An 18,421-nucleotide genomic window follows, 5' to 3' on the forward strand; every position below is an offset into this window, starting at 1 on the left:
AAAGCAAACAGCTGCAGTCAAACAGTGTTGAGTAAGCTAGCATACTGTGGTAATTATTTCAGTCCTCATGCTGGCATCATCCTACAGCTGCTCACACTTCACCACTGGCAAACACAAGAGCAGACCGGGGATCGTGGTGGGATCCTCGCTCATGTTTCTTGTCTCTCAATCTGTTAACTTTGTGCCAAGTGCACAAACCGTGATAACCGTCGACTGCATCACTAAACCCCGAAACCACCAGCATATCCCCCAATGGCATTTTCAGTATTTAAGCAGACTGTGACTGGAACAGATTCTTATCATTCAGGGTTCTCTGGATGTTTGCATAATGAGGTGCAGTAGTATTATTTGTTGTAAGCCATAAATCCTGAAAATCAGAAGTTACATTCATAATCACAGCAGGCTGATGTGAAAGCCTGAGTCTGAATTAGCATCAAAAGCAATGGAAATTTGAGGAATTCTACATGGAATATTATGGTAAGTAATGGCTGCTAATTGAAGATCAAAGATGATGCAAATCATTGAAAATGCTCCATTTCCTTCCTGCTTTTCATAGCCGTCTTTAATCTAAAAGGAAAAAAGGACACAAAGGTTGCAGGCTTGACTGAATGTCTTATTCTGATGTCCTGTGGGCGATAACGTAAATCAAGAATCATCAATAAAGAGAACATTCTGGGACAGTATGTTTGGCTTTCAAGGCCAAAATAACTCAGAGGTCCCACAACGGAAGAAGGGCGGAGTGGAAAAGGAGCAGAAAAAAAAAAGACCACTATTGACAGGAGGCTGTAAAACAAGAAATAAGCTATTTCACCGAGCCAGTTGAATCAAACCAAACCTGCAACAACTATGTTTTACTGTAAAGACATACTTGTGTTTTTAAATGTTACTCTTAATATATTTATACTCTTGATGTATTTTGTCTCTTATGCCAGCAGAATCAAGTTCAAAGGGGTTTAACTTGATAAGTCCCAGTGTATTATTACCAAAAGTCCAGAACAGTGTTTGGTACGCCCATTTCTCCAAAACTGGCAACTAACTGGCCACAAAAGACATGCAATCTGTTATCTCTATCCACAAACTTACACTAATAATTCGGCTTTCCATAGAAATGTTTGGAGCTTTGAGGCTACGCCAGGTATTTAACTTGGCTCCGCTTCGCCTTTCTGAGAATGGATAAGGGAAGAACATGTTAGCCCAAAGGACGCCTAGAAAGCCAGACTATGTACAGTCACTCGCACCTTTATTCCCAAGGCATTATAAGTTGTTTTGTGCTTTTAACTGCAATCCACAGCTCTGTCAATGGGAATTGCTGTGCCTTAGAAAACAGAAAACACCAATCTCAGCCAACAGCAAAAGAGATGTCAAATACCACTTTTATTGAGATGATGCTAGTAATTAGAGAGGGAAATTACAGCAGACATTTTGAACATATCTCCACCCCACTAGTAGATCCATACCCAGATCTTTGCTCTCACCACAGCCAAGTTGAAATGATTTTCTTCGCCCTCACTTCTCCTCTCAAGCTTAAAAGGAGTCTAACTGAGGGAGAGTTTCATAAAAACACCTGTGAGAATTTAGACAGCCTTACTGAAAGTTCTGGCTATTTTCTTCTCTCTTTTTAAAATATTTTTTGCACACACGTTCTATCTGCAGTCCATCTCGATTTCTCAGACAGCGGACACCTGGAGCAACAAAGCGTTGAGGGGAAGCGATGAAGTGATGTTGAAGCCTTTGTTTCTCAAGGGGGTTTGGCCACGCAGAAGAACTCCGCGGACAGGAGAGAAATGATTCCACATGTCTGGTTTTCAGCTACAAAGAGCACTCTTGACAAAGAAGCACAGATAAAATAAACTGGGCGTTATGGATCGGATCTCACCTCTCTCTTTAAGCCTGGTTTCATTCATACCAGACAAACCTACAGTCATATTTTCATCTGCAACGGTAATTATTTAGCTTTATTCCCTCCCTTTCCGCCTTTTAAAAACATACATACCTCCCGCTAGCTACACACTATAATTATATGATAGATGAAAAGGGAGAGGGGGAAAAGGTATATACGACTTGGCAGAAACACAGAGAAATTCCTGACATGAACCCTTCATCTGGGTTTTCTTTCTGCATCAACTCTGTAAGCTTCGATGGGAGATTGTGTGCAAACAAACACTTGGGTTTTGATGCGGCTACACTAAATACACTTAATGATCCCGATGTAGTCTATATTTCACCTTTAGGAAAGCCACAACACACAGACCGAGGTTGTCAGAGCCAAACCTGCTACCTTTGGTCTTAAAGAGCACACCTGCTGCTTTTGCTCTGTCAAATGAGCAGGTGTCGAGTGACATACTGGTGAACTGTGGAGTAGAAGGAGGCTTAAATATTCCGTCTGTGTTTACCCACTCCCCATACTCGCACGGTCCCCAAACTCAATATAACACCTCATGGGCTGCAAATCTCATCAGCAGGAAGGGTCTCACTTTAAAGCTCATATTCTTTCTGCAAGTTAATTTCCTCCAGAGGAAGAAACCATAAAAGAAGTAAGCCTCAGGTCCTGCTCACATCCACGATGATTAGAAAAATGCATTTAAATTTAAAACAATATTTTGACTTGAGCCATTTTGGATTTTGAGACATTGCAAACTACGTATTTTTTTATTTCCAAAAAAAAAAATGGCAAAAACTGAAGGTGTTTGAATGCTTGAGCAACAATTTGACATGTTATAGCAATAGCCAGGGGAATGACTCTTAAGCTTTAACCTTTGAGTGAACAACACAGCTCTTGTGTGCTACTATCATCTCTTCATATGCCATTTTAAAAAGGTAGTCATAATAATTGAAGTAATGAAGTCACAATCTTTCCAGACGCCAGGCGAAACTAATTGAAGCAGAATTTGATTTGAAGACTGTATAAGTGAAATAAGTAAAAGTGACACATTTGAGTGTAGACAGAAAATAATATCCATAAAAATGCTATTTTCTGTTTTAAAGGAAGTAGGTATAAGTGGTTGAAATGGCTTGTGTATTTTTTAACATCACTCAATATCAATAGTACATGAAATGAACATGCTCACTGGGATTGGTTACACTCCTATAGCTAACTACAGTATAGCATACAAACTACTTCACAAGGCTACCCTGATGTTATGTTTCCATAGACATAATATATTGGCCTCTAAACATGTGGAGACTGATACTGCATTGGGATGCAAGACTAACTGGTGCCAACAGTCTGTAAGAAAACCATTTTGAGTTATGAAGTCTATAACTTGATGTTGCATCCAAATAATCTTCCCAAAAATATGAGCCCTGTGACTGCAAATCTCCTCCTCTGCTGCCCTTTGAAAAACCAGCATCCACCATCATGCGTTTCAACAGCGACTGAACAATGTGTGGGACAAGAAAGACGCCGGCCACAACTCTGTGTGCCAGTAATCTGTCTTTGAGGCCCCGGCGTCTCTAATTGCCTGGACACTTGTGTCCGAGGGCCGCTCTCGTTCCACAGTGAAAAGATGAGACCTCTCGTGCTCCTTACAACAGGCTTAAGCTGATAAACCCTTTCATTCAACATGGCCGTGGGATCGGTGCTCCGTGCAAACAGATTGGGTAAAAAAAGACTAATCAAAACAGCGATTAGCCCCCAACACAGAAGCAGAGCTAAGCCACAGTGAAGCCTCAGCAGGGGGTTCAGTCTCTTAACCACTAAGAGTGTCTGATGATTTGTGTGAGGTTTTTCTGAAGAACCCATTCCTCAGAGAAAACTACATGAGCTGGAATATGAGTGGAATGCATGTGGTAGGGGTTTTGAATGAACAAAGACGTAGCGTATAGTTGATTTGAAAATGTGATGTGACAGCTGGAGAAATGTGTGGACACGCAAGCCTCAGAAGACGGGAAAACACTCAGACACACTGCTAGCATAAGATGCAAGGCTACTTCTTTACTCAAAATATGTTCAAAGAGAATCCCTCTCACTCAGATTATCAGCACCTCCCACGACACGCTTGCTGCCTGTCATGGTTAGCGTTACCCAGCCTTTCATGGAGTTTATGCTCCATTTTTCTCCCTATTAAAGCCAACAACATTGCCAATGCATCCATATGGGCTTCCATCAGTTGCTCAGTGCTTTTTTTCTTTTTTTTTGTACAGACTCCATGTGTTTCTCAGCAGCAAGGTCATGTTCTGTGTTTGTTTACTTGATACAGCTGAAGTGAAAAATCAAGCTGGACTTTGACTGGAGTCTGTTGCACTACTAAAACACACTGTTTCTTCTAGAGTAGATTTATTAGAACACAGCAGCAACGTTTTTTCTAATTATATTTCATACAAATAATGGATCAAATAACAACATCTCATGTGAAGGGTAAACCACTAGTAGTGACAGACTGCAGTTCACCTAACTCTAAAGTTCCCGTCAGCTCTACAGAGCTTTATAGTTTTTTATACAAACAGTTTATGATTCACTACTAGATCTCTCCTCGATGTTGTTGGAAAATCTAACTGACAAACCCCCCCCCTCCCCCCAACACCAAGCGGCACACAGTCAGTTAGAAACTAGGGAGTTTAGCATTTAGTAGCTGAGAAATCAGATATTTCTCACAGGAATTGGTGGAGACCAAAATAGAGCAAAACATAAATAAATATGTGAACCTGGGATTCACGTGTTCTGGATGTGTGAATACGTAATTGTTTTCTAATACACCCCACCATATCGTGTCTTGATTACCTTTAGCTGCCCTGCTTCTGAATATCAATTTTGATTCGATTTTTTAATGAATTGATCATTTATTTAATAATGCAGGTTTTAAGCATTTTAACAATGTTTGCATCTTAACATTAAGACACATTCATAGATGCCTCTCAGACGCATGTAAGTCTACACTATTATTATTATTATTATTGTCACAGGCTTTTAGTGCCAGAAAATATTTTGCAGCCAGCTGAAAACCAAGCCCAGCTTTATATTGTTAATGTAATGTTACCGATAATACAACAGCATGAATCAATTCATTGGCAACACTGCAGCACCATTATTTGTTTTCCAGATTAGCTTAGCCCAGCAGTGACCTTGAGTAATAGCTCACAAATGTATTCTAAAATAATCACGTGACATGGGCGTGCAAACACAGACCATGATGGATTCCAACTGGGAATATCAACATATCCATTTGTCAAAGTAGATGTAATACGCAATTATGTGGGGAGCGTGTTGTTGCATTGGTGTGAAATAACACAGCCGCTGTAAACTCAGCGAACCTGGCTGCACAGAGCTTGGGATATTTGGGTTAATAATCAAAATATAAACACATTAAGTGCATGGTGTGTGCAATATCCTAGAGGAGTTGGGGATGGGTGTGCCTGGAAATCCAAGTGACCCTGTTTTATTATTAAAAATAATGTGCCAAGTACAGGCCATAAGATCTGCTTCTTAGCTTTTACTTAAAGTGGACGTATCATGCTATATTTGAATAATATATTGTAGGGCCATACCTATATAAAGGTATATTTATACGTTTTCTTTTTCAAAATACCAAACAGATCATGCATTTTAGCCATGCCTCATTTTGCTCTATTTTGCTCTCCTCCACCCCTGTCTTTGCATGCGCTGCAGCTGACCACGCCCCCCTGCAAAGGAGGGGGCCGAGTTACGAGCATCATGTTACCATGCTGTTACCATGCCACGGCAACCTCTCATTCCCCTGATAGGTGGAGAGTTGGCCATATAGGCGGAGCTCCTCCGTCCTGACGTCAGAGAAATGTTCAAATCTGTATCAGTCTGTATCAGATCCGTTGCAGCCCCGTTTTTAGAGATTTGGGTATGGAGGAAAAGAGAGAGGGTTGTGTTTTATGACACTTGGCGAGTTCCCTGGAACACATATTCATGTATAAAAGATGTACAAAAGTGCATTTTGCATGATAGGTCCCCTTTAATGCAACATGCCAAATTAGCAAGGATGGCATTTGAATTAGCTAGAAAACCCTCGAGTATCACCAAGTTGCTGGGCTCAGACAAAAAGTACTTTTGAAGATGCTCACTTATAATTCTTGGTTCTTTTAGCAACGGTTAAAACTCTTAACCATGCTACGCTATGAAAAATGTTTTAAAAAGAGCTGATACGATTTTATGAAAAAGGCTGTGCTAGGAAGCTGTCAGTGACAATTTAGGCATGATATACCCTCCGCTGGCTCATTATATCCTGCCGGAGATTAACAGCTCACTGGCATCTACACAGGAGCAGAGTAAGGATAAACCAACTAATCAGCAATATGGAAACATAACCCCATGTTCTGTCCATGTACTTAAATACATTGGAACAGTGGGGAAATGGCATATTCCTGCTATCCAAGTGGAGACTGGGTATATTGGAAGGAAAGTGTCTCTAAACTGTCAAAAACTGTGACAAAGTGCTATTTTTGGACTTTAATATTGTTCAGTTTTCACTGGTTCTCCGGGAACAACTTCAGGCTCTCTGTTGCTCAGTGACCAGAGTTGTATATTGAAAATACTATCAATGTATACTATCAATACTTGGTTAAAGGAAAAGCTCGCAATTTGGTAAATCGATTGACCACTATAGTCTGATACTTAACACATCATAGCTTTATAACATCCATATCTATTCATAACTTATTTCTTGATTATTTTAAGGCTCTTCAGGGATCTTCAGCTTAATGCAGTGTACCATGATCTGGAAATCATTGCCTCTAAAATCGATCCGCAATATTAAAATCCCATGATATGATTACAGTGGCAGACAGTAAATAAGACACACTGCCCGCAAAGTCCATCAGAGCACATCGAAGCCATTTCTATAACCACTTACTCCTTTAGCCTAAGGAGGGGACCACCATTTCCACACACACACACACACACACACACACACACACACACACACACACACACACACACACACACACACACCACACACACAACACCACACACACACACACACACACACACACACACACACACACACACACACACACACACACACACACCCACACACACACCACACACACACACAACACCACACACACACACACACACACACACACACACACACACACACACACACACACACACACACACACACACACACACACACACACCACACACACACACACACACACACACACACACACACACACACACACACACACACACACACACACACACACACATCACTTAAATCACAGCACAGCAGGTAATATGTTTCAGTGGTTTAAAAAATGTTCTCCGACATATCCCCACATCCCTATCAAGTACCCTTTCAACACGTCCCACCGTGTTACTATAATGTTTTCATACACTTTAATTAAGTCCAACTGTTTAAGTTTGGTCAGGTTTGCATTCCGATTAGATTCAGAGTGGCAGAGGCTTGATGCTTTTCACCATGTATCCGTTACGATATTTAAACTTGAATCTACTATTTTCAGCCAACTATTTATACAAGTATTTATTGATTATTTTCAGCTAACTATTTTAACCATTTAAGCATTCATTTTCGGTTACTATTCTTACTCTTATCCAATTCTTTCATCACACCAATTCGTAATACAAACTGGACATACATTTTACTCAAATATACAAATACGGTATTTGGATACGTCTTTTATTTTTAGTTAGTTGAGCTTTTCCTCCTTTCCATAATTGCAGATGTACCCCCAGGGTTATTGGTTGTCATCACCAATGTAAAAACTTTAAGCTGAATCAATACACAATAGAAAAACAGAAGACCTGTGACAAAATATGAAAGCTTTTGCTATCTGTCTGCATGATTGTTGCAAGATAAAAATCCCTTCACCACATGCAACAGCTAAACTGGAGGCAAGGCATGAGGCTGGTGCCAGCGTGCCATGCTTCATGCTGAGACAGTGGGTCTCTTTGTACGCAGAGCTTCTTTTCAGACAGGAGCCGAAGCTGCAGGAGCACTTACACTTGAATGAAAACACCACAGTGAGGTGGGGGTTTACAGCTTGCAGATACACAACAGTGCTTCCATCCTGGGGTGGGGGTGATGGTCACAGAGAGGGGTTAGCGTCCAAGGGGAAACTTGTCACCCCAGAAATTGTCATACTATGAATACATTTACATCGTATAAACACTGCCACCCACTGATGGAGCAGATGTCCTGAAGGAGATAGGTATCATCGAGTGTCAAAGATAAAGATTACATTTAGCAGTGAGTGTAGACAGTCCCTAGCATGCATCCATCATTGTGTCTTCTCATTTAGCTTAAGAAATATGATCAGTGGTGCTGATGAGGGGGAAACACAGGCGATAACAAAGAGCTAACATTCAATATAGGCGACATAACAAAAGGAAGACGAGACAGCTCTGGATGGCATGATGCCCCTGGGGCGACTATGCTGTTATTATGTTGGAAGGGGCTGCTGAGCTGCGGTGTGGGGCAATTAGAGACTGGAGGATTGAGTGGGGGAGGGTCCAGGGCAGGCACAACAACCCGTCCACGAAGTGTTCTCAGCTCAACAAAAACGAGGAAGGAACCTCCCGAATACGGCAGCAGTAGTATAAAAACAACATTTAAAAAAAAAGGAGACAGATAGCAGATGATGGTGTATATATGAATTGAAATACAAACTACCATCTGCTTATTTCAATGGAAAGAGCATTAGTAAAATATGCTTTCCTGTCACCAGTAGCATCCACAATTCATATGAAGTTTTCAATTCATAAGCTGCCCTGGTTTGGACTTTGTGACCATTGGGGGCTCAATTGGGGTACTGTGCGCAAGAGATGATCATCTGTTGTTCTCATCGAGTGCTTCTGCAGACACTGCGGTGAACACATTAGCCCCATGTCTATTATCTTCAACGTCACTCCTCTTCGGAAAGTCCGGACTGAAAACCACACAGAGTCCAGGAGCAGTCCAGCTGGAGAACACGGGGACAAAGGAGGAAAAGTCCATCCCAGGGTCTCGTTTCAGAGGTTTGTGGACCGCGGACAGAGGTCGAAGCCTTACAGCTATTGTGTGTTGTCTTACAACGTGTAGATAACGGAAGTAAAAACAGATTTAGTTACACCAGGGAATGGGTTTTACGAGGCACACAGCGCGACTGTTCCCTAAACTCTCACTTGGGTAACTTAAGCCTCCGAACTTCACCTCCGATTTGATCTCTATTGTCACCACTCATAATATTACAGATCTCGCAGTATAGGGGACACAATGGGCAGTAACACAAGATAGGTGGTGTGAGATGTAACAGTTGGCATTGCCAAGTATCCTGAGTCCTCACAAACATACACTGTTTCCATGCCCTCTGGCCCTGAACGGCTTCAGTGGAGCAGGTGTGTGCCCACATTCTTTACATAAGCTCTTGTCAAACATGGCGCACAGCAACGAGGCCTCACAGCTGCAGGACAATGGAGTCCCATTAAACTACAGTGCTGCAGCCAGGCATGCACACTCTGAGCCTGAAGCAAGGTAACAGTGACTGCAAGGTCAGCAAACCAAAACTTAAAAGTATGTGTAACACAAAACCCAAAGGAATTTATAAATGGTATGGTATAACAAAAGCCAAGATACGTTTACAGTTGCATTGACATTTTAATATGTTGTCCTTGGTTCATTCGTAGGACACAACTGATATAATGTTGAGGAAGTGATCCAAGTTCACAAGCAGTGTTTTAGCAGTTGAGCTGAAATAAAAATGGAAAATATCCTATAAGCTATTAAAACAAACACACAACCTGAAGTGCAAAATGCAGAGATTCAAATCCTGATTTAATAGATGCCTGATAAATGTCTGAGGGATTTCCTGTACTCCCCCCCCCATGTAATAACATGTAATTTAAACAAAATGACTATATAGATACTTGAATTATGCCAAAAACACAGAGCTTTCTTTGCCTTAATCTAAGGGAGGTCCTTAAGTATTGTTGACCTAAAGAAGTTTTCATGTACCACCACCAGATTGAAAATAGAGCCCCTGTGTCAACGTTTAGTTTAGCAATTTGAAACGTATCAAGTTGTGTTAATGTAATTTATTTGTATAGAAAGAAAATCGTAATGTTTGACTGTATTTAGTATGAAGTACAATTTCCGGAGTTTTGAGCAGTCATTATGATCTTTAAAAGAAATTAAACATCATGAAACTATAGGATCAGTCCTCTTTCAGGTTTTCATGAATTAGTCATCTAATTTGCAAGGGTCAAATGCCTTGAAGTACAGATTATCTTATTTTCCACTTAGTCTAAGCGCCAACTTCTTATTAGGCTATTTACTAAAGCCTCAGTACTTTGATGAGGGTTAGGAATTTGAAAGAGAGTGCAACTACTTCCAGTTCACTGCTTTAGAGTTGCATTAGACCACACTTGTTCTATTTTATTTTTTCATTTACAGTACGTTGGCGTCCATTGTGGGACTGTTGACTTAGTTTTACCCTCTACAAACGTCCTTAGTTAACCTTCCTTAGGGGAAGTCCCAGTCAATCTGAGTCTCATGCATTCTGATAATTTTTAGGATTCTCTTTTATTTGTCTTAGAATTAAGATTCGACATTCTGTTAAGGAACAGTCAGACACATGGTGATCCTAAAGATCTCAGTTTGTTATCCTGATGATACCATCCACAAAGTTTGTTCCCATGAGCCGCAGCACAGATCTGCTGAAGAGTGAAACTGGTGACATATACATCCTCTCAGAATCCTACAATTAACTTTAAAGCTCTCAATTACAGATGTTCCACATCATAGAAGCCTCAAAAATGTCACAGTCACTTGACGTTATTATCCTGCACTGCGCCTTAGAACACAACAAAGAGTAAAACATCTAACGATACAAGCCCACAAAAACCAAATGCAACACTGACAGATCAAGAAGAGGGAATTGCCACCTGCGGATAAAACAGTTAGGGGCCCCTTTTCAAGTCATTTCTACTGTCACAGCCCAAAGAGCTATTATGGGCTGTAATGTGGTTCTCAGCAGATCAATGGCATATTCATGAAAGGTGTTTTTAGCCCCTCTCTGAAGCCCCTTCCACCCGGAGCCCCTTGCTATGAGCCGAGCAAGCGTGCGTCCTATCTCTAGGGCCGACTACAGAGCAGCTTCTGACCAGAAGGACTTGAACAAGAGGCCTTTCTCTCACCACGATGTTCTCCTCCCCCCTCAGACTCCTTCAGACGAAGCTCTGGCAGCATCTCAGCTTGTTCTCTCTACCTCTGTCAAGTTTTTTAACATCAAGTTGGCCAAGGCTTTAATTGATTTACATGGAACTCTGCTCTCACTCCTGCTGCACAAGTCCATGTAAGGCAGTGCCAGCAGCCAGGCAGCTGGCCGATCCTGGACAACAAGCAGACGACCACTCACTGGGATCGTGCTATTCAGGGATTCCCCAAGACAAACACTAGTAGGTATCCTCAAAGCAGTCCAAAAACAATGTTATGACCTCTGGATCAGCCTGGGTTTAAGAGTGACGCCAACTTCAGAATGAAGAAAATCTGATAAGAAAGACCATGGACATTTTCCACTATTAAGAAGTCTTCAACAGACCCATGTATGACCTTTATGGAATCAAAATATGTCAGTTAGACAGGCGCATGAAGAAATAACATAATTAAAACCCATTGGCACCAAGATGTAAATGTCCATTTGTTTTGATAACAAAACCACCAGAGAACTACATGACAGCTTTTTCCTTTTTTCAAGATCCCATTAAATAAAGATTGGCCTCAACTTTAGGTTTAAGACTTCCCTTTCACTCTGTATTTAAATCAGGAATATTATCAGTTCAGGTGTAATAACAAACATATTCTTTCTGAAACAGGAAGGCCTCGATAAACCCTGAGTAAAAAAAAAAAGGGAACAGCCTCTGGTGCATGCTAGATAGCCCTGTCAGTACAATGCAGAGGGGAGGAGGTACAGTCAGATATTCTCAGGTGGGCGGTGAGGCTCTAAAATACTCGTCAGAAGATAAATGACATCCTTTAGGGGATGAGTTTGGCTTGCACCAAGTCAAATAGAGAGGAGAGGTGAGAGGGGCACTTAATCTCTGCTGACCAACAACATCAACACGGCCCTGCACTGGGTCAACATCACCAAACCGCACACAGTAGATCCTCTTCAGTCACTGTAACATTCTCAATCAAACATGTACAACTCGCTTTAGAACCAGAAGAAATTACTTTATGATCCAACTTTCCCAACAGCTAATTTCACGCCTGCTTTTTTGTATGGTCTCACACATTTAATAAAAACCCAAAATTGAAAAAGTGTGATTTTGTCCTGAATTGACCACGTTGTGTTTCAAAAAGATGCATACTTTGAATCCAGACAGAATAAGCAATTATTTGGAGCTACAACTTAATTATTTTTATTATAATTATTTGATTGTTTTGTTTAACATATGTAGAAAATATATTTATTATCACTAATAGGAAAATAGTGAACATATTTGGCATTTTTCCATTATAATAATACATAATTAAACTTACTAATAAATATCTAGTTAACCAAGAAGAATAATAGAAAAAAAAGCCTGAATTATGCATAATATTGTCTGCTAAAGATATTGTGTTACTGTACTTAAGCTGCTACTGAAACATGTATTTCCATTGCTGGGTTATATCGGTAAGAGAGAATAGGCCGAAAGGTTGGATGAAGCCCAAACTGAATAAAAACTGCAGGCCTCAGCAACACACTGATACACAACCGGGTTGATTTATACTCATAAGGCCGAGACGACGGGTAGACCACAGAGAAAAGAGCATGAACAATGGTTATGTGGAGGCTACACATATTCTCCACAAGCAGTAAGTAACATAATAACGCTGCTATGTGGCGATGGATTTGCTCCGCCCCAGACAACAACAAGACAACCCCCCCCCTCCCCTGTTATCTCTGATTCTCATTCACGCCTGGACTTCATTATGAGGTGTAACGTAAATCATCATTGGCAATCTAAAATAATTTACAAGACAATGATGCAGAGCTGGTCATGCCTCACCTACACAAAGAGCAGTTAGGGTGGAAATGGCTAAACGTGGCAAGAATAAAAAGATGTGCATCTGTTCTGCAAAACACACACACTGTTAAAGACAAAATGTGGGCTACTAAACATTATAGGCCGCTATGTTTTCCTTAACACATTTTGTATAAGATGACCAGGGTTGAAAACATTATTTAATATACTGTATAATATAATATAATATGCTATCTTGTTTTTTTTTAAGTGTTCCAAATCCTCTGTACCCTTTTTTTTATAATTTCAAATGAATAGCAACATTTTTACCTTTACTAGTAAAATCAATCCTTTTTTTAAATGAAGAATGGTAATACATCCACTAAATGTTTATGGGTTATTTTGTGGTGCAGTTCAGGCTACGAGCCAAACAAACTGTCAATATTTGTCTTATATGTTAACACTATAAATAGTAGATAACAAATTCAAATTATAAAAAGGAGACACTTATGCAATTTGATAATATAGTAGCATCCTAAACTGAGAAATATCCATTTTCTTTGTCTATTTCCACTATTTTTGTAATACATTTTCAAAATAAGTATCACAGAAAAATGCATCCATGCTGACTAACAATTCTTACAAAAATATACAAATACAAAAAGGTAGTTCATAATAAGTAGTTGACACCATCAGCAACATGTTTAGATTAGATGATGGCAAAATAAAAGGCCTTTACTGGGCAGGCTGCACAAGCAGCAACATGGATAATATGATGGATACAAAAATAACTGCTCTGAGATCTTTAGTTTAAATATTATGTGCCAATACCCTTTCCTCTAACAGAAATGTTAGTCAGTGAAAAGACAAAGGGAAATTAAGTCTTTCTTTCTGTTTCCGCTCCTCATAACAACTTAGGAATGTCTGGTCTGCCACAATTAAATTATCTTGGTAAATTAAGTCAGGATACATGGAGAACATGATTCATTTGCTAGCTGCAAGTCCTCTCAAAGGTGTAAAACAATATTTATCAAATATATTTTCATAAAAGTGATATTTATTTTCCCATTGTACTCATTTAATTGTTTTAAACATGGCTTTATATTTTTTTGGGATATTCAGTACAATGTGTTTGTTTTCAATAAGTACATTCATTTGCTCAAAAATATTGTAATATATTTTAGGATAGCAGTGGTCCAGTAGCTTAAAGTCAGATTTAAGGGGATCTGATTTGAAAAATAAATGGTTGTGAAACAAATGAAAAATCACCCAAAATTAGACCACACACACCTGTTAAAGACAAAAGAAGCAGACATGGCCTACAGGGTGGGTGTTTTCCACTGATTTCTAGCCCACTAAAACACTATAACCTCTTGAGAGAGTAGGCACTGATTTGGCAGTGTTCCTCCTCATCACCAAAGCCCATCTTACCTTTTTGTGTCTGTCTTTGAAAGGTAAGGCGGGCCATGGCATCTCCTGCAAAAAGTCTTGCCAGTGTTTCTGGTCCTGATCAGAGGAGATGAAGACGATTTCCAATTTGTCCTTGTGTTCACACGCCTTTTTGAACCTGGTGTAAAACTCGCACAGGCTACCGTTGAACTGCTTGCACGGTGCGTTCAGGCTGCATCCGAAGAAGAGCCCGACCAGAGACAGCTTGGCGCCCAGAGACTGCACGTCCACTTCGGCTTTTTCGCTGTTGACGAGCCGCTCTCCGAATAGACTCACCAGGAACTCCGACATCGCGGCGTACGGTCCTCGAACACACAACGTTACCCTCGGCCGAAGCTAATGTACATGTACCCGCTATGTTCAGGCGACACCCGGCACTTCCTCCACCCCCGACGTGAGGTTGTAGGTGAGCTCCAGCTCCTGAGAGGCGTTGCGGTGTGTGCTTCACTGCGGCTCGTCCTCCGGAGTGAGCGCTGTGCAGGAATGCGCTCCGCTTAAATCGCCCTGACTGCAACAGCGGTTGCGATCTGTTTCCTCCCATAGCATAGCAGGCTACACTTTCATTAAAACCTGAGTTAATTGTAGATTCACATATAATACTGTAATCACTTTTTTATGTGGATGTAGATTTGGTACGAGCAGAAAATGCATCTTATTATTTTAATGAATGAGTTTGCATGTTTTATATAACCTAAAACTTTTCGGATTTTCTGATTAAAAGCAGCCGGAATGTAGGTTCCAACTCAAAATTACATTATATGTTATTAAATGTATGTAATTTGTTGGTTTATCAAGCTTCATTAGACAACATTACATTAGATTGAGTACATTTCAAAAATATAAGGCTGGGGCACTCCCTATTTCTAGGGATATGCTGCCATCTAGTTTCATAAGAAGATACTACTTACCTGCAACAAATGTTAAGGTAGAGCAAAGATGTGTGACACAACTTCACATATTTCTCAGGTGTATGCGAGGAGAAAGATGATTGCCAAACAATAGTTAAAAGCAAATGTTTAAAAAAACAACTCTGTTGTGAGATTAGCACATGAAGGTGTGGGCTTCATCATACATTTTTTGCAGGTCTCCCTTGAAAAAGAGATCTATGATCTCAAGACCAATCTGGTTAAATAAAGGTTTGAAATGAAATGAATGTAACAGCTAACACATAATAAAAAAACAAAAAAGGTTACTGATCAAATTAAGTATATAAGGCTCTAGTCTCATAGTTTTAGAGTTTGTGCAGTAGTTTAGTGTTTAATATGTTATGTTTGCCTATGTTTTCAAGACATTATGGTTTTGCAAATGTGCTTGCATAAATATGGTATTTTAATAAGACAATAGGATTTAGACAGACAGACAGACAGACAGATGGTGTGTCCAGGTAGGATTTTATGTAGGACACAAAGACAGTAAGGCTGGGTTTCAATTTTGTAAATTTGCCGGCATCTTATGGTGTTTTGCCCTTAAGACAATAAGATTTGTAAGCAGAAAGATATATAGAGGAATCGATAGATGGCTGGTTAAATAAAATAAAGAATGCAAACATACTGTATAACACATTAGAAAATAACAATTTCTCTGTTATGAATGTTAAACTTCAAGTCATACTTTATTTGATACCTAATGCAAGGCCACACAAAATAATCACATATAAATGGTCACAGTACAGACAAATTTATTTGTAATGATCAACTAGTGCGATAAACATCATTTGCATTAATGTATCAAGCTACATTTTTAAATCAGGATTGAGTGATTGCACATAAAGCAGCATGAGAACCATAAGTACAAGTAACATGCATTACACATGTCTGTCTATGCAGATGTTACAGTATACAATTAATTGAGGAGATGAGCGTTAGGATGCTCATCATTTATTGGTTGGTTGTGAACTTACACAGTTGCTGATTAGCGTCACATGACAGAAGGAGCTATACTTTGTGATGGTGCTGGAATTGAATGGTGGTAAAGTGAACTGTTCAACGTTGAACAAATGATGCCTGACAGGCACAGGATCCCTCAGTCCTCAGTGAACATCATCCTCACCAGGTCGGACTTGAAGCATTCATCTTCCACCAACTTCTGAGGCTGAAATAGGATGACAGGGCTTTTAACATGTCTGTATACCAGGAAGGTAAACTCCCTAGTCCATTAAAACTACAGTAACAGTAATAGATTACACTTTTTAATATGCAACATTTTATAAGAAACTGATTGTTACCTGATCTATATAATCTAAATTAAATGTTTTTTTCCGTAAAACTAATTATACTTACTGTGCCATATCGCAGCAGAGTCGGAACTCCACTCAACTTTAGTGTCTTCTTGAATTGATTATTTGAATCCTTCCAACTGAAACATGAAAATAAATGATTAGCTGATACAATTCACCAGAGCCGCAAAAACATACCTTTTAGAGAGCAATCCATAACATCAGTTTTGAACAGAGGTGGGAAATAACTAAGTACATTTACTCAAGTACTGTATACCATTTTGAGAAACTTGTACTTTACTGAGTATTTCCGTTTTATGCTACTTTGTACTTCTACCCCACCACAATTCAGAGGTAAATCGTGTACGCCACTATATTTATTTTGAACCTTTAGTTACTTTGCAGATATAGATTAATGATGTGATATATAATCAACACTTAATAAGACTTTAGTTACACCTGGAGTAAATCCACAAGCTACCCTGCAGTATACAAAGTCATTTGAACTAGCTGCACCTTTACCAGCTTTGATAACACTTTAATGCATCAATAATAATAATCAAAACATGTCATATATATTATTCTGAAATTGACCAATTTGCATAGTGAGTACTTTTACTTTTGTTACTTCAAGTACATTTTGATGCTAATACTTTTTTACTTTTACTTAAGTAACATTTTGGATGCAGGCCTTTTACTTGTAACAGATTATTCCTAAACTCTGGTACTTCTACTGTTACACAAGTACAAGATCTGAGTACTTTTCCCACATCTGGTTTTGTACAGTAGCATTATGACAGAATATTGATCGCAAATAATACAAACATGATACAAACGTATGACTGTATGTGTGTAAATATCAAAATACCACCATATTTGAAAAGATAACAAACATAAAAAACTAAAGTTCGTTATTGGTTGGTTGCTACATAAATAATACATAAATAATAAATAAAGTCATTCTTTTTCATAATGATTCAAAATGATATTACATAAAATCAAACAAAACTGTAAATCAAAAATGTTAAAGACCATACGTGGACCATACGTGGACCATACACGTGATTACTATGTATTTTCATAGTAACAAATATAACAGATGATTAAAATAACACAATAACAAAATAGAAACATGTATTTTGTTAGTTTATATGGGGTCTTATGTTGTTTTGTGAAAGCACTGTTTGCCATAAAAAGCAGAATAAAATACTGACTAAGCCCTTTCTCCAACTTGACAGTAGATGAAGACAGAGCCTTCAGGAAGATGGGTCATCTCTCCTCTGACAACTGGCTCCGCTGAAATACAAGATCGTAAACTGTTAACAATTGGCTGAATGGATATGTACCAAAGTGCAAGATAAATAAAGATAAATAAGAGCAAAAATAGATGAACAACCATTCCAGTAGAACGTGTGTTACAAACGAGTAGGTAACCATACAATGATGTGTTATTTATAGTTATTTTACAGGTAGACGATATATAAAGTTACCTGTCACACAGTCTGGACACCAGCTCTTGCCTTGGGCGTCTTTATTACCAGAGAAATAAGCAAAAATATCCTTTCCTTTTCTCTCAGATATAGCTTGAGAGAATTCATCATAGCCGCGCACAGTCACCTCTTCGTAGTGGGCCATCGTTTCGACTGACTTAGTGGGAAAATGCACTAAAATATAAGGCTATCAAGACCTAAGAAGTGTTATTTCAGAAATGATGCTCCTCTTCACACTGGACCTCGTAGAAATACTCAAAATGTGACAGTACCACTTCCGGTTGTGCAAAGGTTCTTAAAGGGACCGTGTAGCCAAAACGGTTACGAAGCTCATCACATTTCCTTTATCACCGA

At 39.3% G+C, this 18,421-nt stretch overlaps 2 protein-coding genes across 2 annotated transcripts in view; both read right to left on the reverse strand.

Annotated features, from left to right (window-relative positions):
- nxn (nucleoredoxin) overlaps window positions 1–14,845 on the reverse strand; it is a 49,133-nt gene extending 34,288 nt beyond the window's left edge. Inside the window, exon 1 of the mRNA XM_034113389.1 lies at window positions 14,345–14,845. Coding sequence (XP_033969280.1) covers window positions 14,345–14,653 — 309 coding nt within the window. The 5' untranslated portion in view covers window positions 14,654–14,845. The remainder of the gene's footprint in view (window positions 1–14,344) is intronic.
- Window positions 14,846–15,949: 1,104 nt separating this feature from the next.
- txndc17 (thioredoxin domain containing 17) lies at window positions 15,950–18,340 on the reverse strand. Its single transcript, XM_034112919.1, has 4 exons — window positions 18,068–18,340; window positions 17,792–17,873; window positions 16,642–16,717; window positions 15,950–16,453 (listed from the first exon to the last, which is right to left on the reverse strand). The coding sequence occupies exons 1-4, from the start codon at window positions 18,210–18,212 to the stop codon at window positions 16,385–16,387; spliced, it is 372 nt and encodes a 123-aa protein (XP_033968810.1). The 5' UTR covers window positions 18,213–18,340; the 3' UTR covers window positions 15,950–16,384.
- Window positions 18,341–18,421: the final 81 nt, after the last annotated feature.

This window comes from Trematomus bernacchii, unplaced genomic scaffold, assembly GCF_902827165.1.
Source record: "Trematomus bernacchii unplaced genomic scaffold, fTreBer1.1, whole genome shotgun sequence".
NCBI classification, from domain to species: Eukaryota; Metazoa; Chordata; class Actinopteri; order Perciformes; family Nototheniidae; genus Trematomus; species Trematomus bernacchii.